Raw genomic sequence first — 25,404 nt, 5'->3', positions numbered from 1 at the left:
AACATCATGAGTTTTCTACAGAGAAGGCACCATGTATCTAACCAGGTGCAGCTAGAGGTAGGGGACCGTCGGCCCGAGGTATATCACAGGACATTTTGGAAGTTTCGCCATGTGGAAAAGAGGCCTTTTTCCATGTAGTATTCAACATCATGAGTTTCTACATAGAAGGCACCACGTACTTAATCAGGTGCGGCTAGGGGTGGGGGACCGCCGGCCCCCCTGGGCCGACGATCCCTTGTCCTTAACCGCACTTAGCTAGGTACGTGGGCCTCTAGAGAAGGCACCACGTACCTAGGGCAAGGGACCGCCGGCCCCCACCGCGAGCCGACGGAGGTTTCTAGCTGCACCTGGCTAAGTACGTGGGTCTCCTCTGTAGAAACTCATGATGTTGTTGTGATGTGGCAATCTGTCTGAAACGTGCTCTGTGTGGCTGTCTATGGGTGTGGCTAAAACTTGCTCTGTATGGCTATGGCTGTGGCCTCCTCTTCTCTCTCTCACTCCTCCATCGCCATAGCTCCCCCCTTCTCCTCCATCCTCTCCTTCCCTTCCCTCTCCTTCGATCCCTCCTTTCCATCCCACCGCAAATCCTCTCCTCCTCCTCGCCTGCACATCGCCTGCACATCCAGCTCCTCCCACGCTTCCCACCCTCCCTATCCAGACCTCTCCTCTCTTCACTTGCCCAGTATCCCCGACACTTCTCATACCACTAGCCATTTTTGGGAGTGGAAACATCGATGGCTCATCCACTACGAAACCGCCGGCTCCCTCAATGTCGGAGCGCCCGCTTTGCTTCTATTGCCAGGATTTGGCGTTGGTTCTTTTCACTACGAGAATCAGCTTCGTGCCCTCGGACAGCGGCATAGAGTGTGGGCGCTGGATTTTCTCGGACAAGGTCGGTCTTGGCCATCTCACGACCCGGCGCCTCCCTTGAGTGTAACCTCGCTAGAAGCTGCCTCTGAACTGTGGGGTTTCGGCCCCGAAGTTGAGTCATGGGCAAAAGAACTGGTGTTTTCTGTAGACCTTTGGCGAGACGAGATTTTTGATTTTGTGAATCAGGTGATGTATTATTTGAGTTCGTATCTAAGCCGTAAAGTTAGAAACAGCATCCTCACTAAAGGTGATGTGCTACTGAATTATCATAAATATCGAGTCAGTCTACATTCATCTCTATAGAGTTTTTAGTTTTTTCTTTTCATCGTTATAGATACTGACAGGATTTCCCCCTCTCTATCGGACTTGCAAATTGAATGTGGGCGATGTACGGGATACGACTTTCTTTGTCTTTTGTCGGCTTGGTGCCGACAGGTAAGCAAGGAGTAAGTTTTGTTAGACAATTTGTTATGAGCCCTTTTTGGGTGTTCTGAAAGTGTTCTTTCAGAACGGACCTGTCTAGAATACTATTTGACAAATTTGATCGATGCCAATTTTGTGAGAAGCTTGCAGGTGATTGGTGAACCAGTATATATTGTAGGGAACTCATTGGGTGGTTTTGTTGGAGTGTACTTCACCGCCAGCTATCCTCATCTTGCGCGTGGGCTTGCACTCTTGAATGCCACACCCTTTTGGGCTTTCGTTCCAAATGCTTTGCAAGCTCCACGTCTTGCAAGACTTATGCCATGGGCGGGAAAGTTTCCCGTACCAAGGATTGCAAGGTTCATTACTAGACTGGGGTATGAGTCTTGTCCTTCCTTTGGATACTCCATTCATAAGGAAATGCGTTTTGCATAAAATTCGATGTGATTGTTTCACGCTATGCGTGTTTTCCTCACATCTGGTCTTAAAGCAGTCTTTGTTGTCCTAGTAAGTGGGGTTTCTAACATTGGTATGAACCGGTCATCATCCTTGTTAGCTTTCTAATATTTCTTCCCATGTATTGTTTATGTTTTCAGATGGAAGCAACTGCAAGATCCTAATAATATATCGAGGCTGCTACAACTAGTATATGTTGATCACTCTGTCCTTTCTAAGGAGCTCATTATGCGTATAGTAGAGGCAACAGATCACCCAGCTGCTGCAGCAGCATTTGCCTCCATTATCTTTGCTCCACAAGGGGAGTGGTCTTTTAATGAAGGTCTACGAAGGTCAGGATGATATTAGTTTCAATTTCGACCTGAATCTGAGTTCCATGCCAAACGTTTTTTAGCTTCCTTTGAGTTAGTACTAAGGACGCTTTGTATGACATGACTATTCAGGTTATAAAATTCCATTTTCAGCTAAACACAAGGTGTGCAGAGACAGACAGAGAGAGAGAGAGAGAGAGAGAGAGCGAGAGAGAGAGAGCCTGTGGGTCTTTGCAAACCAAAGTTGAGCTTCAAGTGAAAAGATAAATCGGACGAGCCTAGTTGCTTCTCCTAAAAATAAAAAAAGGGATACATCATATGCAAAAAGTCCTTACAGTTACTGCTAAATAGAATGTTTAGTAATTCCTTCTAATTTTGGTGGATCTTCTTCTGATGGACCAGTCGGTGATTTGGTCTGCACCTTAGTCACGGAAGTTGATGCTTGGTCTTGAAGACTGATCCAATGGGTAGCAGGTGGGCAGATTTGGTGGTGTGCTGGAGTCACCGAAGAGCACATTGTTAGAAGTCACTAGGAGGAGAAGGGGTTAGTTGACTGTATGGGGTTAGGGGTTACCAGAGGTTTACGCAGCAGCCTGATCAGTTTTGGAGCAGTGGCTGCATGGAGGGAACACCTAGGAACTGCTGCGATGGACGAGAACTGTCTGCATGGCAGTTGGACAGATGGACAGCAGGGATCGGCCACCGCTAGGGCCTATTTATAGCCCTGACAGTAGGCATCGAAGTCTGCAGCAACCAGTTGGATTTTACAGACTTGGATTAGGGCAGATCTGGTCGGTGAAACAGCCTATATAAACCTCACCTCAAGCATCACATGTCATTTTGCAAGGCAGCGTAGACTAAGAGAGAGGTGTGGACTGTTCTACAGAAGAGACCTCAGCATTATAATCACCTAGGATTATTGTTTCAGCACCTGGGCTGGAGGTTTGTGCTTTGTTGAGAGCTGTTGTTCCCACTTTCGTGGATGAATAACGACTGAGTTGTCTCTCTCTTCATCTCTTCTATCTGCCCTGTCTCTTTGTCAGTGTGTCTAGAGTGATTGGAAGCGGTTTCTGGGACTATTCCGCTTCGTGAGGTTTGGGTGATTCATACTTTGTGTCTCTGACATGGTATCAGAGCCTACATCAGATTCTTTGTTTTCACTGTGAGAGTCCCACGTTTGAAGGCAACCTTGATTCAAAGGAAATGTGTGTGTGGAGCCTGTTTGGTTGCTACAGCAAGTTTTCTATGTGATTTTTAGAAGCTATGTCTACAAAGACTTCAAAGACTTCTGGGGTTGGTGCTTTGGCTTCTGATACATAGTGCTACTTCCGTTCCTTTGGTTACTGTTTGCACAAACCATGCCCTCTATGACAATTTCAAATTTCAGGGGGGCAGGAAAGCGTGATGGGACAAACTATCCCATTTGGAAGGTGAAGATCTGTAGCCATCTAGTGGCTAGGAAGCTTTGGAAGATCACAACCGGGGTGGATCTGGTGCCCAGAGACATAAAGGGTGCTTTAGGAATATTTACCATGGCTGTAAATCCAGATGAGCTCGAAGCATGGGAAGATAAAGATGCCCAAGCGCTTGCACTGATCATAGGGATGATGGCGGACTCTGTTATCCACATATTTGGACGGCTGATACGTTAGGTGAGGCATGTGCGGCTTTGTAACACACAAACATGTCCAAGATTTTCTCTCTCTAGTACCACTTGTCCAACATGAACATGGAGGAAGGGGATCAAGTACATGACCACCTCACGAAGGTGGTGGTGAGAGAGCAGCTGGCTTTTGTTGGTCAGAAAGTGGACTCAAGCCAGTTAGCATTGCTCTTACTGCTTTTAAGGAGTTTCAAAAGCTTTGTGATAGCTGTGACAACAGGAGAGAGGACCAGGCCTCTGACATTCCAGGATTTTGGCCCCTTGTTGATGCAAGAGGAGGCTAGAGAGAACAATGACAAGGCATTTTTGGCAAAGGACAAACTCAATTCGAGCAAAGGGGAACTAAAGAAAACTCCAAGGGTGACAAGTCCGGGGATGCTGAAAAGAAGAAAAGGACCTGGGACAGGAAATGTTTCTCCTATAAGAAACTTAGCCACTTCTTAAAGGACTGCCGGAATACCAGAAGGAGTCTTAGTCCAAGCAGGAGACCAAATCTGAATCAGCCAACGTGACTATAGGAGAGTTTTTCTCGGTCATTGAGCATTGCTCAGCTTTTGTGGTGACTGAAGGCAAGCAAGGCTGGTATGTGGACAATGGAGCTTCAGGGCACATTGCCAATAAGAAATCATGGTTTAAATTCATGGATCCTCCACACCTAGACCCGACGATTAGGGTGGGGGACAGTAGGATATGCCCTGTGAAAGGTAGTAGCATCATTCCATTCATAACAAAATCAGGAGATGATTAATTCCAGCCAACGGAGGTGAAACAAGAAGCTCTAGAAGAACCCCCACGTGTATCCAGGTTGGCAATCAAGGAGAAGGATGAAGAGTCCGAGGAGCCAGAGACGGGAGCTGAAGGGATAGAATCACCTGAGTCAATTGGGTAAGGAAATCTCGAGAAATCCTGTTGTGAACTTTACATTAGTGGCTCAGATTGATGAGCCAAGCTCTTTCGAAGAGAATGACAGGCAGCCATGAAGGCTGAGATGGACGCTATTTTAAAGAATGACACATAGGACTTGGTTCAAGTAGAAGGTGATTGGTTTCAAGTGGGTGTACAAGGTTAAGCTCAACTTTGATGTGAGTTGGATAAATCTGGAGGAGGTGATGTATGCAGAGCAGCCTCAGGCTTTTCAAGTTCTAGGTTCTGCTTCTCAAGTGTGTAGATTAAAGGCTGTGTATGGGCTTAAACAGGCCTCTAGAGCATGGTACCAAAGCAGCGGCGAGTTCTTCACCAAAATCGGTTGAATCAAAGTCCATTGGATGCTAACTTGTACTCTTGGGGCGGAGAAGGTTAATGGTATATTTTATGTGGATGACTTTGTACTTAGAGGTGATCATAAGGAGAGGATCTCACATGTCAAGAAGCTTCTGATGAAGGAGTTCGAGATGATGGATTTGGGTCTTCTTCATTACTTCCTTGGGATAGAATTCAAGCAGAAAGAATGCAGTATCTTCATTACTTTCTTGGGATAGAAGTCAAGCAAAAGAACACCATCTTCATCTCTTAGGAGAACCATTGCTGTGAGATACTGAAGCGGTTCCAGGTTGAGGACTGCAAGGAGACAGTGATGCCAATGGAGGTTGTGCTGAAGCTGAGGTCTATGGATACATCTCAACTGATTAATGCCAGTAGGTATCAGAGGTTGGTAGGCAGTTTGCTCTATCCGACGTACAGGCCAGACATTTCTTATTCTGTCAGTGTGCTTTGTCAGCTTTCTTTGAAACCTAGGGGCAATCAGTGGAAGGCATGCTGAGGTACGTGAAGGGTCCTAGCATGTATGGAGTTGGGTGGTTTTCGTGACTCAGATTGGGTAGGTGATTGGGACTCTCGGCATTCGACTGCTGGGTATTGTTTCATTCTTGCTTCAGGGGTCATTTCATTGCTAAGCAAGAAACAGTTAATAGTCACCCTTTCTTCTACAGAGGTGGAGTGTAAAGCTGTTTGTATTTCTGAGACATTGTGGTTGAGATGGATTCTGGAACACATGGACGTATTTCAAGAGGATGCAACAGTGATCATGTGTGGCAAGCAAAGTTGCGTTGCCATTGCCAAGAACCCCATGTTCCATCCATGGGCGAAACACATCGAGATTCACTGCCACTTTGTTCGAGAGATAAATTATTGACGAGATTGTGGAGATGATGTACTGTCCAACCATTGGCAACATTTCGGATGTATTCACGAAAGCACGCCCAAGGATCAATGGAGCACCTCATTCGACGGATGGGGATTGGACCACAATTGGGTTATTGAGAGGGCTGGCTAGAAGTAATTGACCCCCACTGTGAGCCCCCACATGAGGAAGGAAAGGATTCAGTTGAGTGTAGGGCTTCTAGAGCAGAGGTTTGCGCAGCAGGCTAATCAATTTTGGAGCAGTGGCTGCATTGAGTGAACACCTAGGAATTACCGCGATGGACAGGAGCTGTTTGTGTGGCAGTTGGACATCAAGGATTGGCCATTTCCAGGGCGTATTTATAGCATTGGCAGTAGGCATGTAAGTCTGCAGCAACCAGTCGGATTTTACAGACTGGGATTAGGGCAAGTCTGATTGGTGGACCAGACTGTTCTAGTCAGTTATCTCAGCAGGGCCAGTTGGCTGTTCGAGGGAGTTCTCAGCTTATATAAACCCTCTCTGTTCTCCACATCAAGCATCACATTCACTGAAGCTCTTTTGCAAGGAGGAGAGTGTCATGTGCACGGATTGGTATCTGACGTGTACTAGGTACACAGGACTAGCTCAGGTAGCCTGGGGAGGCTTAGAGCTAGGCTAGCTTGATTCTCGGGTTGAGTGGCAAGGGTACGAACTATTTAAAGGTCTTCGCTATTTTTGGCGCTTGGGGCCCGAGTCTATAAAAGGGGCCCAGGGGGTTCAGTTCTCAGAGAGCTGATGGGAGCAAGTTTCGTTCCCACGTGCTAGGTCTGATCCTGGATTGAGTCACGGACGTGCGCCTGCATCTTAGCGTAGCCCAAGGCCCAGTGGCAGATCCCAGGCTTCACAGCGCCACCTGGTGGTATGGGACACCATGCTGGTTTGGATCTGATTGGGAGTTCGTGCCAATAGCTCAGCTCGTGGCTCGGAGGGGACATCTCCTGATTCGGGATCACATCCTGTAGATGTCATGGTTGGGTGGTGAGCAGCCTGCTCAGTTTCTCACGTTGTGTGTGTTTGTTTTGTAGATCAGAGGTTTCAGGAGTGCTGGGACGTGTCAGTTGGTATCAGAGCTAGCTCCTGAGGTAGGAATTTCTGATGCGAGTACTTTGGACGATTTCTGCCTCCAGGTATGCCCTAAATTCGAAATTTGCTGCTGCAAATTCTGGTTGGTTCGTGGATTATCAGGGGTGGTCAGGATGTAGGGAAAAGGTAGGAGAAAGAGAGAGTCTAGATTTCGGAATTCCTGAAGGGTTGAAGTGAGAGAGGGATGATCGTAGCTGGGAGAGAGCGGAGGTGCAGGCGATAGAGTAGCTGAGTGGCAGGCGTGCATATCGAGGTTGATCGGGGCTGCGTGGGGGTCGAGAACGCAGAGGTGGAGGCTGTGTTGGTGCGCCATGGCTGGAAGGATTTTTGGCCAGGGCAGGGAGAGGCGCAAGGGGCTGGAACAGGGTGCGGCCACCCTGTGGGAGGTGCTGCTTTTTTCGAAAAAGCACCACCCTCCAAAGTTGGGAGGGTGAGCCTTTTTTGGAAGCAGGGCTTCCTAATTTGGCTGCCCTGTTCCCTATATAGTTGGACAAGGTTCCAAGCTCAGCCATAGCCTTGCGAGAAGCCCTCCTTGCCTAACGTCTAGACTGCGCCATCAGGATTCGGGACAGCTTGCGACAGGCTGCCATACAGCCAGTGCCATCTGCCGAACACCCGCGCCAGCATCCGTACACCTGCGTCATCAACTGTACGGACTGCGTCAGCATCCGTACAGTTTGCGTCAGCAACCGTATAGCCACGTCAGCAATCCGTATTGTTTGCGTCAACTATACGGTCCGCAGGAGGATTCCGTACAGTGCGGATTGCTGCAGATCTCCGTACACTGCAGCCTGCAGCGAATTCAGCAAGAGGAAGACTCCGGGATTATTCGCGCCCGCTCTTCGCCAGTTTTCAGCATCTTCTTCCGTCAGCATCTCTTGGGACGGTTTTTTCTCTGCTCCACTCTCCTTTCAGCTTCGATTCCCCCAGTTATTTCTCTCAGTTTATATTCGTTTCAAATCAGATTTCAGTTATGTCTGATTCTGCAAATCCCGAGTTCACCATGGGAGATCAGGATTTGGATTATACTCCTGCGGGAGAGGAAGACCAGGGTCTTTATGATGACCTGATTACGAAAAAGGCCTTCAGTGAATTCACCACTGCTCTGGATGGAAAATTCGAGCAGGTTAATGCGAATCAAACGGGGTTGGCACAGCAACTCCAAGGGATTCAAGCGACTCTCACTCTTTTGGCTAGCACTGTGCAGGCACTCACGCATGTGGATGCCATGGCTTCAGTGCTAGGTCCGAACATAACTCCATACCCTTTTTGGGAGATCAAAAGTCTCGAACAAAGGAGGTGGTTGACACTTGGTTACACAAGTGGCAGGTACACTTCCAGTTCCACCCGTACCCAGATGAGAAGAAAATCTAGCTTGCAGTCGGTTTCATGTCAGGTAAAGCGTTGCTATGGTGGAAGGAACTCCAGCCTAAGCCAGATACATGGATAGACTTCAAAGGAGTCTTCAGGAAGGAGTTCTTGAAGAAGGAGGACGATTATGATATCGTTAGCAAGCTTAAAGCCCTCGATATGTCAAAGCAGAACTTGTCATTTGAAGTTTATCTTCAAAGGTTTCGAGATCTGCAGACCAGGGCCACAAAGATGGATCCAGTGACCTTTTAAGGTTTCTTTGTGGATGGTTTGCCAGACTCGTAGAAGTTGCAAATCAAGAACAACAAATGCACAACGTTGCAAGAGGCCATGAACTACGCGCGTATTTATGATGACACCATGGCCGGTGTAAAAGCAACTACAGTTTTCGACACGAGTGGAAAGAATAAACGAAAGTTCTTTCAGCCTACGACTGGTACTGGGGAGACGAAGTCTACGGACAACGCCTCCAAGAAACACTTGACTTAGGCAAAGAATGGTAAAGCCCGTTTCCTTCGTACTTTGAAGCTTAAGAAAGAAGGACGTTGCTTCTACTGGGAGGAGCGGGGCCACACCAAGAATGAGTGTCCAAAGCGCAAGAATCAAAAGTTAGCGCTCGGACCGAAGCTCCAGGCGGGTCCAGGAACCAGAGCCAAGGGAGCGAACCAAGTTTCAATGACATGTATTTCTGTAAATGTCATTACCTGCTCACTTTCTTGTAATTGCACTTTCAATACTTCGTTGTTTGGTTCCCATGATCTTTTCCGAGTTTATGGAGAAGTTAGGGACCAACCGGTTCACATTCTCTTTGATCCGGGCAGCTCTCACAATTTTGTTAATTACAAATTTGTGCAGAAGATGGGGCTGTCCACAGTACCTAGCGATCACACCTATGAGGTGCAGCTTCCAGCTGGGAAGCAGTTTTGGGATCGCAAGATTGAAGCGCTTCCTATCCGGATTCAAGCTTACACAGGGGCTCTTACGTGTTATGTTATGCACCTGGAGCATGTAGACTTGTTAATCGGAATAGAGTGGTTTAAAACCCACAATATTCAGATTGGATGGACGGAGCATACCCTTTCTTTTGTAGATAAGGACACCCAATTTTGTATTCAGTGTGATAAAATTCCCTCTTCTCAGGGACCTATTGTATCTGCGATGCAGCTTCGGAATATATTAAACACTTCTCATTATGATGTCTATCAGTGTGTTTTGATTCCGCTTTCTTCATTTGTTGTCTCTGTAATTAACAAGAATGATTTAAGTGTGTTTGAACACCGTGAATTGAGAATGTTGTTAGATAGTTTTAAGGATGTATTCCTTGCTCAACTGCCGGAAGGTTTACCTCCAGAACGGGCAGTAGATCATCGCATAGACTTAGTCCCAGGGGCTCAACCTATTAGTGTATCACCTTATAGGATGAGCCAGCTAGAGGAGGATGAGTTAGCTACCCAGCTACAGGATTACCTGAATATGGGCTATATACGCCCAAGTAAATCACCTTGGGGTGCACCTGTCCTCTTAAGAAAGAAGAAAGATTCTACATGGAGAATGTGTATAGATTATAAACGATTAAATAAAGTGACAATTAAGAATCGATATCCTCTACCTCGATCCGATGATTTGATATACCGTTTGGCCGGAGCGAAGTATTTCACTAAGATTGATTTGCGTACGGGTTATCACCAAATTCGTATCTATGCTAAACACATAGATAGAACCGCATTCCGAACTAGGTATGGTCATTACAAGTTTCTTGTATTACCTTTTGGTTTGACCAATGCTCCTGCTACTTTTCAGCAGATGATGAACGATTTGTTCAGGGATTTTCTGGGCAAATTTGTGGTAGTGTTCTTAGATGACATCTTGGTATATAGTCGAACGCTTGAGGATCACGTAGGACACCTCCGGATTGTCTCAGCTATTCTAAGACAGCACAGCATAAGCTCTATGCTAAGATGAGTAAATGTGACTTCTTTATGAAGGAGATCATTTACTTAGGACACAAGATTTCTTCTGAAGGTATTAGCATTGATTTGGATCGTATCGAGAAGGTTTTAGAATGGCCTATCCCTCAGACTGTGAAACAACTTTGTTCTTTCCTAGGATTTACGGTATTTCTACGGAAGTCTGTGCGTGATTATTCACATATCACGGCACCCCTGACAAACATATTAAAAGGTCGCGGACGCAGGTCTACCCAGCCAATCTCTTGGAATGATGCAATGAACAAGGCTTTTGAAACCTTGAAGTTTTCTATCAAGGAAGCACCCGTTCTTGCATTACCCGATCCTACCCGGCCTTATGTTTTAGAGGCCGATGCGAGTGATTATGCGATTGGGGCAGCTCTATTCCAAGAGGACAGACCTGTAGCTTTCGAGAGTAAGAAGCTAGACGACACTCAATGTCGTTGGCCCACACTAGAAAAGGAACTTTATGATGTAGTGTATGTCCTTAAGGTTTGGAGACACTACTTGTATGGTTGAAAGTTCCTTGTATTGACTGATCATCTTGTATTGACTGATGATCAGTCAATTAAGTATGTGTGTGATGGATTTGAATTGAGGGGACGGAAAGCTAGATGGACAGAATTAATGCAAGATTTTGATTTTGAAATACGTTATCGTAAGGGTTCGTTGAATAGTGTGGCGGATGCCTTAAGCGAGTTAAGTTTGTAAATGCTCTGTCATTTACGGAAATATCCTCAGACCTATTTCAATCCTTGAGATGGCTATACACAACTGATAGTCATTTCAGTTCTTATTGGCAGAGAGTCCAGGATGGGAGCTCCATGGTTGACCAGGACTCAGGGATTGTGCCACCTACGATACAGGCGGCGGGAGGTCAGTGGATGATTAGGAACGGCTTGCTATTCCGAAATGAAAAGATTTGTGTGCCAGATGTTCTGGACCTTAAATCCAAGATTCTCTAGGAGTGTCATGATGCTCCTAGTGTTGGACATCCAGGTATACATCGGACTCTGTCTCTTGTGAAGCATACCTTTTATTGGCCTAAGATGCGTGCATTTATTGAGAACTATGTAGTAGGTTGCCAGGTTTGTCAGGTTACTAAGGCAGAACGCCTTAGAAGCGCGGGTTTATTACAGCCATTACAGATTCCAGGTAATAAATGGGAAAGTATTTCCATGGATTTTATTACTGGTTTGCCTCGAACGCGCAAGGGTCATGACTCCATTTGGGTCATAGTAGACCTTTTGAGAAAAATGGCTAGGTTCTTACCTACTAGAACAACTATTTCATTTATTCAGCTGGCTCACGAGTTTGTGGACCACTTGTTTAAGCTGTATGGTTTGCCATTTGACATAGTCAGTGATAGGGACTCAAAGTTTACAAGTAATTGGACACTTGTTTTTGAGAAGTTAGAAACTACTCTAAGTATGAGTTCCTCGGATCATGCACAATCCGATGGCAGTACAGAGAAGGTCAACCAGTTGGTTTAAGACATGCTTCGGGCATATGTATCTAAGAGACAGTCTTCATGGGAAGATTATCTACCTATGATAGAATTTGCTTACAACAGTGCAAAGCATTTTAGTATTGGTTACAGTCCTTTTATGCTTATGTTCGGGTTTCAACCTAAGTCACCAGTAATGATTGGGTTAAAAGGGATTCAAAATGATGCTGCTAAGAACTTCTTGCTAGACATGCAGGAAATGTTGCAGTTTGCCAAAGAGTCTATTAGAAGTGCCCAAGATCGGGAGAGATTTTATGCTAATAGACATCGTTCACCAAGAGAGTTCTCTGAAGGAACGATGGTATATTTACGAATTCCTAAGGAATCCAAGAGCCTAAGTACTGGTTTGGTTCCGAAATTATCCCCCAGATAATGTGGTCCGTTCAAGGTCATTAAAAGAATTAGACCAGTTGCATATCGACTAGAATTGCCTCCTGATGTTAAAGTACATCCAGTCTTTCATGTCAGTAGACTGAAAGAAGTATTGGGTGCAGAGAATCAACTTGTTTCTCCTCACGAGATAATAGAAGTTACAGATTTGACTTCTATTCCACACGAACCTGAGTGTATTCTTGAATTTCGTGACAGACAGATTCGTAATCGATCTATCACGGAATACAAGATCAAGTGGAAGGATCGTGTTGAGGAGGATGCAACATGGGAGCTCCAAAGAACATTCCCGGGTTTTTTAGCGAACTCAGGAGTGAGTTCTTAGAGGAGGGGGAGTATGTCATGTGCACGGATTGGTATCTGACGTGTACTAGGGATACAGGACTAGCTCAGGTAGCCTGGGGAGGCTTAGAGCTAGGCAGGCTTGATTCTCGGGTTGAGTGGCAAGGGTACGAACTATTTATAGGTCTTCGCTATTTTTGGCGCTTGGGGCCGGAGTCTATAAAAGGGGCCCAGGGGGTTCAGTTCTCAGAGAGCCGATGGGAGCAAGTTTCGTTCCCAGGTGCTAGGTCTGATCCTGGATTGAGTCGCGGACGCGCGCCTGCATCTTAGCGTAGCCCAAGGCCCAGTTGCAGATCCCAGGTTTCACAACGTCACCTGGTGGTATGGGACACCAGGCTGGTTTGGATCTGATTGGGAGTTCGTGCCAGTAGCTCAGCTCGTGGCTCGGAGGGGACATCTCCTGATTCGGGATCACATCCCGTAGATGTCATGGTTGGGTGGTGAGCAGTCTGCTCAGTTTCTCACGTTGTGTGTGTTTGTTTTACAGATCAGAGGTTTCAAGAGTGCTGGGACGTGTCAGAGAGAGGTATAGACCATTCTACAGACGAGACCTCAGCAGTATAATCACCTAGGATTACTGTTTTGTACCCAGTACCCTGGCTGAAAGTTTTGTGCTCTGTTGAGAGCTGTTCATCCCACTCTCGTGGATGAGTAAAGTCTGAGTTGTCTCTTTCTTCTTCTCTTCTATCGCTTCTCTTCTATCGCTCCTTCTCTTTGTGAGTGTGTCTAGAGTGATTGGAAAGGGTTTCTGGGATTATTTCGCTGTGTGAGGTTTGAATGATTCATACCCTGTTTCTCTAACACGGATCATGAAGGCATGGGTGGTCATGATGGCTCTATCTTCCAGTAGGATGATATCATTAATATCAGCAAGCAAAGTAGAGAGGCAGGCGTATAGGTGGAGGCTAGCTTAGTATTTGTGGATCTCTTGATAGGTGATGTACGTGTGATAGGATGTGCTTATTTTAGAGTGTGTGATGGACAAGCTTAAGGACAGGTAGGTATGTTTGCTCCTTGTTACACTCAAGTCGAGGTAACATGACCTCGGAAGGGTCAGTCGGCATTTTCCTTTAAAGGATCAATGTTTGTATTATATTTGTTTGGGCTTCATGTCAATGATAAAAAAGGAATCAAGGTCAAGGTCCTTGGTGAGGGTGATATGGCACTAGACTAGGTGGATCTAAGGCTAAGGGACCTAAATGCATGAAATGTGCCAAGGGGCAAATGGTTCTAATGATATCCCAAGAGAGGGGTAAATGATGCATTAAGGAGGGACCCTAAAATGAAGACATGTGGCATACTAGATCCATCTAGGGAATTTTGGGGCTTGGTGGAAATCAAGTAAGAAAAAGCTTCAACGTAACGACTAAAAAAGAAGAGAGAGCTTACAACCACTGAGATCGGCTGGGAGGTGATTTAATGTGCCTGCGCCTGTGATTCGACGTAAAAAGCTAGGAGTAAAGAAGTTTGCGTGTAATATTTGGTATCAGAGCATTCAGGTCGATCACGAGAAGTGGGACGGGACTGGTTGGAAGAGCTATGACCGTATGGTCATTGTTAGCAGATGCTATCGCAGGTTCGGTGATTGTCGTGAACAGTTAACAGACCACAACAGTCCACGGTATTTGTGAGTATGCAGAATATTGCGGCAAATTGTTAATCAAAGGGCTGCGTGGTGTCCTAGTTTGACGATGTATAACACGACGCACCGATTGTATTTGGTATTGACTGTCCACGATGTCATCGCAATTGGAGGAAATCTGGATCATGCACGGTTGCAAGTTCATATTGGTACCTTCAGGGCTTTTTGACATCGTGAAGGGGCAGTTATCGCACATAGTCTGATTGGCTGGCGTTGTGACGAGTTGTTGGAACTTTACTTAAGAACAAAGGTTGGAGCAATTCTGGAGGTATCGAAGGAAGGTTCCATGAAGCCGAAGTAACTCTATACGGTTGCAGTTAGCAGATTATCGCACCACCTATGAGACTAGTCTGGCGGGTGTTGATCGCGTGGAGATACGAGGGGGCTTTCGATTTTTTTTTTTCTTACTTCTGTTCTAATTTTTGGTTAAATTTCTAAAGCTTCAAGGTGTGTGAGCTGGATTGGGAGTGAAATTATGCCTTTGGATTTAAGGAATTGAGGTTTCTGAGATTGCAGGAGTTTCCCTAGCATAGGGAAAAGTGGTTTTGGTTGCAGTGTGATATATGCCTGGTTAGCTGGAAATTTGGAAGTTGGGCTTTTGATTTGTAAATACAGTTCAAGTGGTGTTTTATTAAAAAAAAAAAAAAACACCCATCGAGCTAAATGGAAGTAGAAGAAGAAGCTTCTAGGATGGATCCCGTAGAATCGGGAGTCCGGCCGACCCCGCAGGTGTCGCGCCCAGCAGGTCATACACTATCTGGCAGAATTGCAATGTTAGAGGATGCCTTGCAACAGATTTTAGCGCAGCAATTACTAGCAAATGAGGGGCAATCTGAGCTCAGGAAAATGGTACATAGTATGTCTGCTAGACCATCTCGTGAAGAGAAAGGTAAATCTCCAATGGAACTGGAGTCCAGTGTTCATACGGTCAAGCCTAGGAGGGCTAAGGTGCCTAATATTGCCATTTATACGCCAAAAAAGCATTCTGGTCGGATGTATGATTGTAGTTCCGATATCATTCAGACCTGGTTACACAAATGGGACAAGGCCTTCGCCATTTGTGAAATCAAGAATGATATGAAGAATATCCGCGAGGCCACCCATATGTTTAATGAGGCAGCGGATAGGTGGTGGATAAAACAATAGAAAGATGGAGTGGCATCCACTACTTGGGAGGGGTTTAAAAAGGAATTTAGGAAACACTTCCTACCTCCTGACAAAGCATCTCGAGCTTGGGATCGGTATCCAAACCTTCGTCAGAGAAATTTATCAGTGGTGGAATACACTGATAAGTTCAGAGAAAGTGTAATGAAGGTTCATGAGCCACTACCTCAGTCAATCCAAGTAAAAGATTTTATCTTTGGATTGAATGATTGGATAAAGATGAAAGTTCGGGCTAAGTATGCGAACATGCTAGAGGAAGCAATTGCCATAGCCCTGAACTATGAGGATGCAAAAGGGAACAGACCAAGTGGGTTTGTGCAGGTTGGGACTTAGTATGGGTACCCGAAGAAAATTAGGTTTAAGAAGAAGTGGATTAGCAAAGGGAGTGCTTCACAGCCTAGTGGTCAAGCTAAGCAGGCGAAACCAGTTGAGACTCCTAAATCAAGTACCACCATTGGAATGAAAAGAAAAGTAATACCAATGGCAGCCCGGGCTTGTGGTCGAAGTCTTCTTTGAACCAAGAGCAAAGGGAAAAAGCGAGGAGAGAATGCTTGTGCTTTGGATGCCTTCAACCTTATGAGTGGAAAGATTGTTCACGAAACAAGGATCGTCGGATGGTTGAGATGGTGGTCTCAGAATGCGACGTGGAAATGGAGGGAAGTCCCAGAGCAGAACAGATGCAGATTCAGCTAGCGGGATCTTCTCAAAGGTCAGTACCTTTTTTGTTATGTATGTTTGTTGCTAAGTTAGTAACTAGTGCACCTGATAATATCTTGTCAAAGCCCGCAGCAACGGGGTATACAGCCTTTAATGATACGGAGTTAATTAAGATGAAAGAGCAAGTAGCTAATCATGATGTCATTGTGTTGTTTGACTCACCGTCAATATACAATGTAATTAACTCCAAGCTTGTAAAGAGGCTGAAACTAAAGACTAGCCCATCTGACTATGCATATACAGTCAGAATGGCAGATGGAAGTTCAACTGAAGTATGGGAGGGTTATCCAGTTGGAGCTTCGAATTCAGGACTATGCTGAGAAGCTTGATTTTGAAATGACTAAGCTTGCTCATGCAGACATAGCCTTGGGTAAGGCTTGGCATTCTAGGAAGAATCCAGCCATAGATTGGAAAAAGCACATTTATCAATTCAAGATGAATGATGTGCTGTATGTCTTACGAGGTGAAAAGGATATACCTCAAGGCCCGTTGGTTTCCGTAATGGAAATTCGACTCAAGAAGAGTTTTTGTTTCTTTGTATAGCATCGGTAGAGCCGATCGATGATTCTTCGGCTAGCACTGATGTTGTTCAAAATGGAGAGATGGCCAAGCTGGCTGATTAAATAGCAGAGGAGTTCTCTGATTGTTTTAGGAATGAGCTACCTTATGGGTTACCTCCAGAGCGGAATGTTCAGCATAAGATTGAACTAATCCCGGGGGCAGAACCTATAAATAGACCTCCCTATAGGTTAAGTTTTATTGAAGAGGCGGAGGTGTGAAGACAACTAGAATAATACCTCAAGTTGGGGCAGATTCAAGCAAGTTTCTCACCTTTTGCTTCACCAGTGATATTAAAGAAGAAGAAAGATGATACTTTTCGCCTCTGTATAGATTACAGAGCATTGAATAATATCACTATTAAGCATAGGTATCCGATGGCTCGGATCGATGATTTGCTAGATGCATTACATGGGGCTGTAATTTTCAGTGAGATAGATCTTAAATGTGGCTAATATTAGATCCGTATTAGAGCCGAGGATGTGCATAAAACCGCTTTTAGAAGCAGGTTTGGACATTAAGAGTTTTTGGTAATGCCCTTTGGACTTACCAATGCTCTAGCTACATTCGTTATGCTTATGAACGATTTACTACGTCTGTATATCGGAAAGTTTGTAGTACACTTTATTGACGATATTTTGGTATTCAGTAAAAGTATTACTGAGCATCACGAACACTTAAGAATAGTGTCCAGTACTTTGAGGAAAGCCAGTCTTTATATAAATAAAAGGAAAACTATACTGTGTATGGTAAGACTTGAATATTTAGGATTCATAATTACTCCTGAGGGGGTAGAAATGGATCCAAAGAAAGTGGCTGCGATACTGACTTGGCCAATCCCTCAGAGTCTACCCGCTTTGCGATCATTCTTGGGATTTGTCCAATTTTATCGAAGGTATATCAAAGGATATTCTGAAATAGTATCGCCATTGACTGATTTGACCTCAGATAAAGTACCTTTTATATGGAGACAAAATCAACAGGAGAGTTTTAACACCATAAAACAAGCTGTGGTCTTAGGACCGGTGTAAAAAATAGTTTATTCCCAGAAACCGTTTTTCCTTGAAACCGATGCAAGTGGCATTGCGGTAGGAGCAGTTCTCCTCTAAGAGGGAAGGCCAGTAGCCTTTGAAAGCAAGAAGCTTTCTCCCTCTCAACGAAATTGGCCAACTCATGAATTAGAGTTGTATGCTGTTGTCCATGCTCTGAAAACATGGAGACATTATTTGTATGGATCAAAGTTTTATGTTGATGTTGATCATGATACTTTGAAATATTTTTGTAAACAACAACAATGCCATGATAGTCCATGTGCGGGACATCCAGGAGTCGAGAAGACACATGATCTCGTGAAGTGAGATTTCTTTTGGCCAAAGATGAAAAAGCATATTCATGAATATGTGACACGTTGTTTTTCGTGTCAAGTAAGTAAGGCAGAACGGGTGAAGCCACTCGGACTTTTACAGCCCTTGGAGATACCACTGGGTAGGTGGGAGAGCATTTCCGTGGACTTTATTGTAGGTTTGCCTACGACACAAGGGGGATATGATTCTATCCTTCTGGTAGTTGATCGTCTTACCAAGATGGCCTACTTCATTCCAACTAATGGTCTACCTCTATCAGAAGCTACTGGGAATCCGTATACTAGTTACGGAGAGTATTCCCAGACTTTATCATCGAGGACGCTGATGCCTGAAGAGGGAAGGAATGTTACGCTCAAGTCGAGGTAACATGACCTTGGAAGGGTCAGTTGGCATTTTTCTTTAGAGGATCAATGTTTGTATTATATTTGTTTGGGCTTCATGTGAATGATAAAAAAGGAATCAAGGTCAAGGTCCTTGGTGAGGGTGATATGGCACTAGACTAGGTGGATCTAAGGCTAAGGGACCTAAATGCATGAAATGTGCCAAGGGGCAAATGGTTCTAATGATATCCCAAGAGAGGGGTAAATGATGCATTAAGGAGGGACCCTAAAATGAAGACATGTGGCATACTAGATCCATCTAGGGAATTTTGGGGCTTGGTGGAAATTAAGTAAGAAAAAGCTTCAACGTAACTACTAAAAAAGAAGAGAGAGCTTACGACCACTGAGATCGGCTGGGAGGTGATTTAATGTACCTGCGCCCGTGATTCGACGTAAAAAGCTAGGAGTAAACAAGTTTGCGTGTAATACTCTTGGTGGTGGCGGTGGAAGTCTTGCCATTTTTGTAAGAATGTATATATATACTGTCCTTGTTTCTCTTTTTTCCTCCCCCATTATAAATTGGTGGCTTTAGGTGTTTTAAGACATTTGAGGTTTCTCTAAGTCAAGGCTTCAATTTGATGTGGAGTCGGCAATATTCCAACAAGGTTTTTGTTTTTATGGACAATGTAGCTGAGAAGTTTAAATAGAGACACATGCGAATTGGAGGGATTGATACAATGTACAGCTAAACAACCTGCTTTATAGATGTTAAAGTGCTTTTTGTTGATGTCCACATAGCTCACACGTGTGTTTCTTTCATAGAAACATTAGTCATAATATTGCCACTCGAGCTTTTTGTATGTTTGGCACCAACGAACTGCATACTTTATACTGATGTGCACATTAAATATTCAGATGCAGGGAGAGAAATGTTCCAATTTGCCTGGTTTATGGAAGAGAAGATCCCTGGGTGGTGCCACTTTGGGGACAGCGGGTGAAACAATTGGTGCCTGAAGCAGTATACTATGAAATCAGCCCAGCTGGGCATTGTCCTCATCATGAAGTTCCTGAAGTACGTTTCAGTAACCCTTACCTTCAATCGTTCAGTAGTCTTTTATATTATCTTTCTTCCATGTTTCTGGTAAGATTTAGGTGCTGTGTCAAAAACCAAAGATGAATTTGCTATGCAGTGGTTGTAAAGGATCAAGTGAGTACTGCAGAATTTGAAACCACAAAACCAATGGAAGATTCAATGTGAATTGTGAATCGAATATAAATAAATCTGCATGAAACCTGCCAGTGCATCTGTTAATTGATCAAAATTTCCTCTTCTTTAAACAAAAACCAGGATAGAAATACATTCATGTGAGCCTCTCCTGCTCATCCTAGGAGTTCTAGAAGATACATAATACCCTCGTAGAAGCTTGAACACTTGTGGATATACTTGGTGTAGCCATAACATATGAAGATCAAGCAGACTATGGACACCTGCTCATTCACGGAGATGGTACACTGTCATTGGTATCTGCTAAGGCTTTCAATAAGCACATCAACTTCTCAGGAACTGAAGGGAAATCACAGATGCCTTTGTTCTGAATGTCCATTTCATTCTCACAAAGCTGCCATTTTGCATTGGCCAGTCACGAGAAATCAACCTAATTCATCCAGTAGGAGGATTTAGCATACGGGCAGTGAAGAGTAAAGAGTGGAATGAGTGAACCCTCCCTCAGCCTTGAGGGCTGAGGCTTCTTTAGGGGGCTTCATAGGAGGAGCATAGAGGGGCTTTGTAGAGGAGGGAGCAGAGGGGCTGTGTATGTAGACATACATGCACACACACAGGCTCCTGCTGCTGCTGCTGCTGATTGTCATGTTAACATCCATGGAAGACAAAATATGACCTATGGAACTGAAAGATGGCATTACAATAGCAGCAAAAGAGGGCGTGTGATTTGGAGACTCCTTTCCGATTGTGAAGATGCTCAAGAAGTTGTTTCCTTGGCTCTATGACATGAGCAGTAAGTGCCCATTGCATTCAAACGAACTTGATATAGGTCAAAATGGGAAATTGTCTCGGACTAGACATCCTCCTATAGATGATAATTCCTCGATTTCCCATAATCCCTAATGTAGGGTCATGAAGGAGCTGATCGAAGGCAATCCTCAATGCTTGTGACAGGTGGATCTGAAGGTATCTGGGCCTTTGATGAACCCATCCTCAACTGATCTTGTAGTACTCATGCTTCATAGGGTGTAGTGGAGGGCTCCATCCAAGGGCAGGAGGTATGATTTGATGATTTGGTGTCTGAGCATCCAAGGTGTATTGAAACCAGGAGTATCTATCGAACTGTATGCCTAATCTCCTGAACCATGCTAAGACTTTTGAATAACAGCACAGTTCATTCCCATCTTGTGTGCAATGGGACGAGAAAGACATTGCCAGCACTTCGAGCATATTATCATCCGTCTCCATGCTGCTTTGCATGTATGTGATGATGTGGAGAAGCACATCCAACGTTAAAACTCCTGTATGACCTATAATGCGAACTGAGGGCTTGGTGGAAATGATGCAGGACAGCATCATGCTCCACTCTTGTTCCTTCTGAAGATCTTGTGCCCTAAAGGAAGCCCTTACATCGCAGCTGGAATCAACAATGTGAGTGATTTTATTTTATAGGTCCTGAACTTGTGCCTAGGAGCAAAGACTCTCTATATTGGGAAAGCAGGGTCACATGTAAGCCCCCAAATGGAGAGTGCGCAGGGGTATGACACCTGTAGGTATAAGAGAGAGGCTGCCACCTGGGCAGTTCATGAATTTTTCTTGGTTTAAAGTAGATCCATCCTTTCGGGCAGATCAGTCCTTTTTGGGATGGCCATGGTGCTGTCCATCCATTCGGCTGCACACGGGGGCTGAAGTAGGGCTGGAACGCAGTGAATACAAGGCCCTATTGGAGAGGATAGGGGCTGCAGCATGCCTGTGTAATGGGCAGATATGAGCAGTTTATTCTGGCTTTTATAGGCCTAACAACAGACCTGGTAGGCTAGGGATGGCTGTATAGGTCGGTGAGTTGCTTTGGTGAGTTGTCCATCAGGTCAGTAAACACACAGACTCAGTCAGCCGATACAGCAGGCGATTTTGGCTAGCATTGCAGCTTGGCATATTTGGAGGGCCAGATGTACGGAGGAGATGGAGTGTTCCCAGGTTCACCCCTCCCAGTCTATGGCTAGTGTATGGAGTGAAACTATACACACATTGGTGGCCATCTGGGAGAGCATGCAGGGATCCTCCAGAGCAGCTACTGCCAGGAGGGGTACTTTTTTCAGAGTTTGGAGAGGATCTCCTTTCTTCTTTGAGCCTCCTTCAGGGTTGAGGTGGCACTTTCAGCCTCCACCTTGAATTTTTGTTAGCTCGTTTTGAGCTGGTTTTTATTCTCATGCATGGCATGATGTACTCCCGCATTTGAGCTTGCTCTTGCGGTTTTCATTCATACTTACGAAGTAATCTTTTTGAAAAAAAAAAAAGTTTTGAGCAGTCAAGGACTGAATCCCAACAGCCCTTAGTGCATGTGTAGAGCTCATCCAAGGAGCATACCTCTAGGTGTCATTGGAGCAACATGCTACTGTCTACGTGGTGTAAGTTGACAGGTCCCTTTTGTACTCGGCTTTTGGTCCTATTTTTGTGGGCATATTTATACATGTTTTGGTTGCATATCTCACTGTCTATCATCCAGATCTGTGCATGCTTAATTCATGCTTGTGTGTAGGAGCTAGATCAGTGGGACATGTGAGGGTCAATATATTTTCCCACTGCATCGCTTTGGGCTTGGCACAGCCCATTGAAGGCAATCTCTAACACTGCAGTTATACAAGGGAAGGACTTCCCTTGGCATAGTTACTAGAAAATTTCAAATAATGAAATGTTGTGGAGCTTTGAAACATTTCAAAACATGCAAAAATAGGGCGTGAGTTTCAAAGACCTGAAGGTTTTTTCCAGGGGCAGTACAAAGGTGGTAGATTTGCATCTTATATCCCATAGGTCCTAGAAATGCATAATTTGGCCTGGAAAAGTCTGCAAAAAGATATTTCACGTTCTGAACATGAAGGCTTGGTTGAGATCGATAATTGCATGTTTCCTTGATGTAGGATCCTGAATTTTATTTGAAAAACTTCCGATTTCGGACTGTTTTAGTTTTTTGTTTTGTGAACAAAAATGCATAGATTTTTGCACCACCTGCACAGAGCAAGATTTGAAGCTCTTTGTAGCTGTGGTTGGAACGATCTCACCCATACTGCTTTCTTGTAGAGCTTTTTGAACCAGCACCTTGGCATGTCAAGGAAGCAAAAGGACTGATACAAAAGGAAGTGAAGCATAATTGTGCCTGATTGTTTTCATGCTACAGGTTGTAAACTTTCTACTGCAAGAATGGGTGGCAAGTTTGGAATCTGGAGGATGTATAACTCTTCCTTTGCATCAGCCGGAAGCTGCAGTACCATGGTGGACTGTGACATTTAACAGGCATGGTATATTACAGCAAGTTAATGTGCGTGTCGTTCAACAAAACCCGTCTGTCTGGGGATATTTAGTTTCTTTTTTTCAATCCATTTATATAAAAATTCGGACCCGAAGATTATAAGAATTGTATACCTTTTTCACCTCCAATTGTTAAGATACCCATAAGGTCCATCTTGTAACATAATGAGGTATACAAGCATTTTTCAAGATTTGCATGTTTCCCAGGGATAGGTGGTTGGAAATTTTGTGCCTCTTGTGTCGTCTTTTATGTTTCGCCCCAAATGGGGTTTGAGTGCAGTTTGAAATAATCAAAATGTCCTTCCTGAAGTTTTTTCGTTGGGAAGATGGCTTCTGGATGTAGATGGCATTTGCAATATCTAAATGCTTGTACCTGTATATTGATTACTGTGTGAATCCAAGGCACTCTTTACAGAATACTATGGGGAGCATTGATGTTAGATTATGCTGGATTACCTATATCTTGGATATGTATTTTTCTGTTTGGGCAAGTAGGGTTTTTGGCTGAAAGTAATGTGCCCACGTCCCCCTTGTTTGCTAATTCTTATTTTTAGGTTGGCATTGTACACTATCATATGCAAGGCCTTGCGATTTTGTATTGATATAGAAGTTTGTCGTTTGGCAATTACATGTTGTGCAACATAAATCTAGAATTGTCTGAGCTAATGCCGAGGAGGAAATTGTGGTGTTCTCTAGATGCTAGCGGTGGAGTTGGTCTGCTGTGGTCTCTAGACCATCTTTGGTTTGGTGAACATGGCTCGCATCTCTTGCTTCGGGCCTCGTCTGACTAGGACCTACTGGTTTTGTGCTATTCGGTTGGAAAAACTCAATGATCACACTCTGAGTGGAATTTTGGCTTGAGTAGCATGATCTTGTCTATGTGCCTTGAGTAGGTGGTCTTTGTTTTGGATAAGGCAAGGGGCCTTAAAAGACAATGGTCACGATCTTGTATCTCGTAGTACATCGAGCATTTGAAAACAAAGTGTTCCTTTGATTGAATCTCTTGTAGATGACATAGAGTGCAAATGTGACTCTCTTCGGGTATGCCCTCACCTTACCCATTCTCAATGCGTAGTCGGTGCGATGACATGGAAGTGCTCGATCGATATCCTCAGAAAATAAGGGGAGGTGGATTTGTGTATAGCTTGGAGGTCAACAAAACCCTCCTTTGACATCCAAAAGCAACGATCCTTGTAGAAGTTGAGCTTCATAGAATTTATACAAAAAGACAAACATCATAGACCAATGTACTTACAAAATTACAGTTTTTATGATGTGGCAATGTCATGTGGTAGACCAAAAAATTTCCAATGGCCAACAAGCTTTTCTAGTTTAGCTTACCTGATGAAAAAGAACATTGGTTGATTTAGAAATAACACCATAGAGTACCAAAATTAAGCATAAGCTTCTAAAAATCTCCTTGATGCTTAATTGAAGTTCTTGTAGCTCGAGCATATCCTTGTACCATTCATACTTCTTGCCACCCAAAGACTTAGTGAACATATCAACTATGGTGCAAAAGATGAGATCCATCTTGTGTGATGCAAGCTTCTCCTTGATAAAATGAAAAAACACTTCAATGTGCATGAATGGAGGACTAGGATTTTTGCCAAATAAATACAATTCTCTTTTTTGCTCCTCGAATTGGCAAAAGATCAAAACATATACCTTGTAGTAAATTTTATGTCATCCAATGAAAGCCATGAAGAATCGTATCTCCAAAGTACATTGAACATTTTAGATATTTAAGATTCATGGACTTAGTGGATTGCATAATTGATGTAAAGCCTAGTTGTAGTTGGAAAGATAAGGGTGCCTACAAGCTGCCTATAGGATTTGGCATCCACTAAAGCTGCATTATCATGAACTATCAGCTCACCACGAGTCTTAACAAGTTTACAGACTTGTGCATTACACCTCTTTCAAAATACCTTTCAAGATAGGAGCCTTGGAAAGATTTTGTAGAGTTGTCGCGCCCCCCTTGGCTGCCTCGATGCCTTGCCTTGTTCGCCCCTTTTGCTTCCCTCGCCTCTTTTGCTCTCGCTACCTTGCCCCCGTCTACCCCTTTTGCTCTCGCCATTGCTGCCTCATAGTGGAGGGCATGGCTACACCATGTTCCATGTTTTTCGGTTACACTCTGCTTCCCAGGGCTCCCCAAGGAGTATCGAGCCATCCTCCCTTCCATTGGTCGGGCATTTGGCACAATGCTCGAGTCCCCGCTAGAGTCGGCCGCCTCAGTTCTAGCAAATGATGGAGTCCCTAGGATTAGACTGGTGGTTGAGAGCTCAGAGTCCCTCCTAGAGTTGATCCTTCTCGAGACTCTGGAAGGGGGCACACTTCGCCAGACTTCGGGTGATCTTTGGGCTACCATGCTAGTGTCTTCGGTGCAGACAGATGGGTCACCTCACCAGAGATTGCCCCCGTGGCCTCCCTCGTGCGCCTCCCCCCCCTCCTCAGCAGAGTAGGCAGAGTCAGCAGGCCCGAGTTCAACGCCCTCTCAGGCAGGAGCAATAGGAGTCTCACCCCCGTGGCCTCCCTCGTGCGCCTCCCCCCCCTCCTCAGCAGAGTAG

General features: G+C 44.6%; 1 protein-coding gene across 2 annotated transcripts; it reads left to right on the top strand.

Moving 5' to 3' along the window:
• Window positions 1-467: 467 nt before the first annotated feature.
• PPH (pheophytinase) lies at window positions 468-23,027 on the top strand. 2 transcript variants are annotated; one of them, XM_087382922.1, is made up of 6 exons: window positions 468-1,056; window positions 1,205-1,305; window positions 1,437-1,670; window positions 1,890-2,081; window positions 19,222-19,447; window positions 22,704-23,027. In XM_087382922.1, the coding sequence occupies exons 1-6, from the start codon at window positions 469-471 to the stop codon at window positions 22,935-22,937; spliced, it is 1,575 nt and encodes a 524-aa protein (XP_087239048.1). In that variant the 5' UTR covers window position 468; the 3' UTR covers window positions 22,938-23,027. The 2 variants fall into 2 exon arrangements, with proteins under 2 accessions (XP_087239048.1, XP_087239049.1); XM_087382923.1 differs by lacking the exon at window positions 1,205-1,305 and having other exon boundaries at window positions 1,444-1,670; window positions 19,222-19,378.
• The last annotated feature ends 2,377 nt before the right edge of the window (window positions 23,028-25,404 follow it).

The sequence above is a fragment of the Dipteris shenzhenensis genome, chromosome 12 (assembly GCF_047967505.1).
Source record: "Dipteris shenzhenensis isolate YYH24624 ecotype China chromosome 12, Dip_SZ_1.0, whole genome shotgun sequence".
Classification (NCBI taxonomy): domain Eukaryota; kingdom Viridiplantae; phylum Streptophyta; class Polypodiopsida; order Gleicheniales; family Dipteridaceae; genus Dipteris; species Dipteris shenzhenensis.
This window is presented reverse-complemented; position numbering and strand designations above follow the sequence as displayed.

What these genes read in the sequence shown, in the direction of transcription:
- PPH (XM_087382922.1), top strand. Translation starts at nt 469, where the DNA reads ATGGCTGTGGCCTCCTCTTCTCTCTCTCACTCCTCCATCGCCATAGCT. An exon ending in AGGTTCATTACTAGACTGGG is followed by an intron (nt 1,671 to 1,889) that starts GTATGAGTCTTG and finishes TTATGTTTTCAG; the next exon opens with ATGGAAGCAACTGCAAGATC. An exon ending in TTTAATGAAGGTCTACGAAG is followed by an intron (nt 2,082 to 19,221) that starts GTCAGGATGATA and finishes TTAAATATTCAG; the next exon opens with ATGCAGGGAGAGAAATGTTC.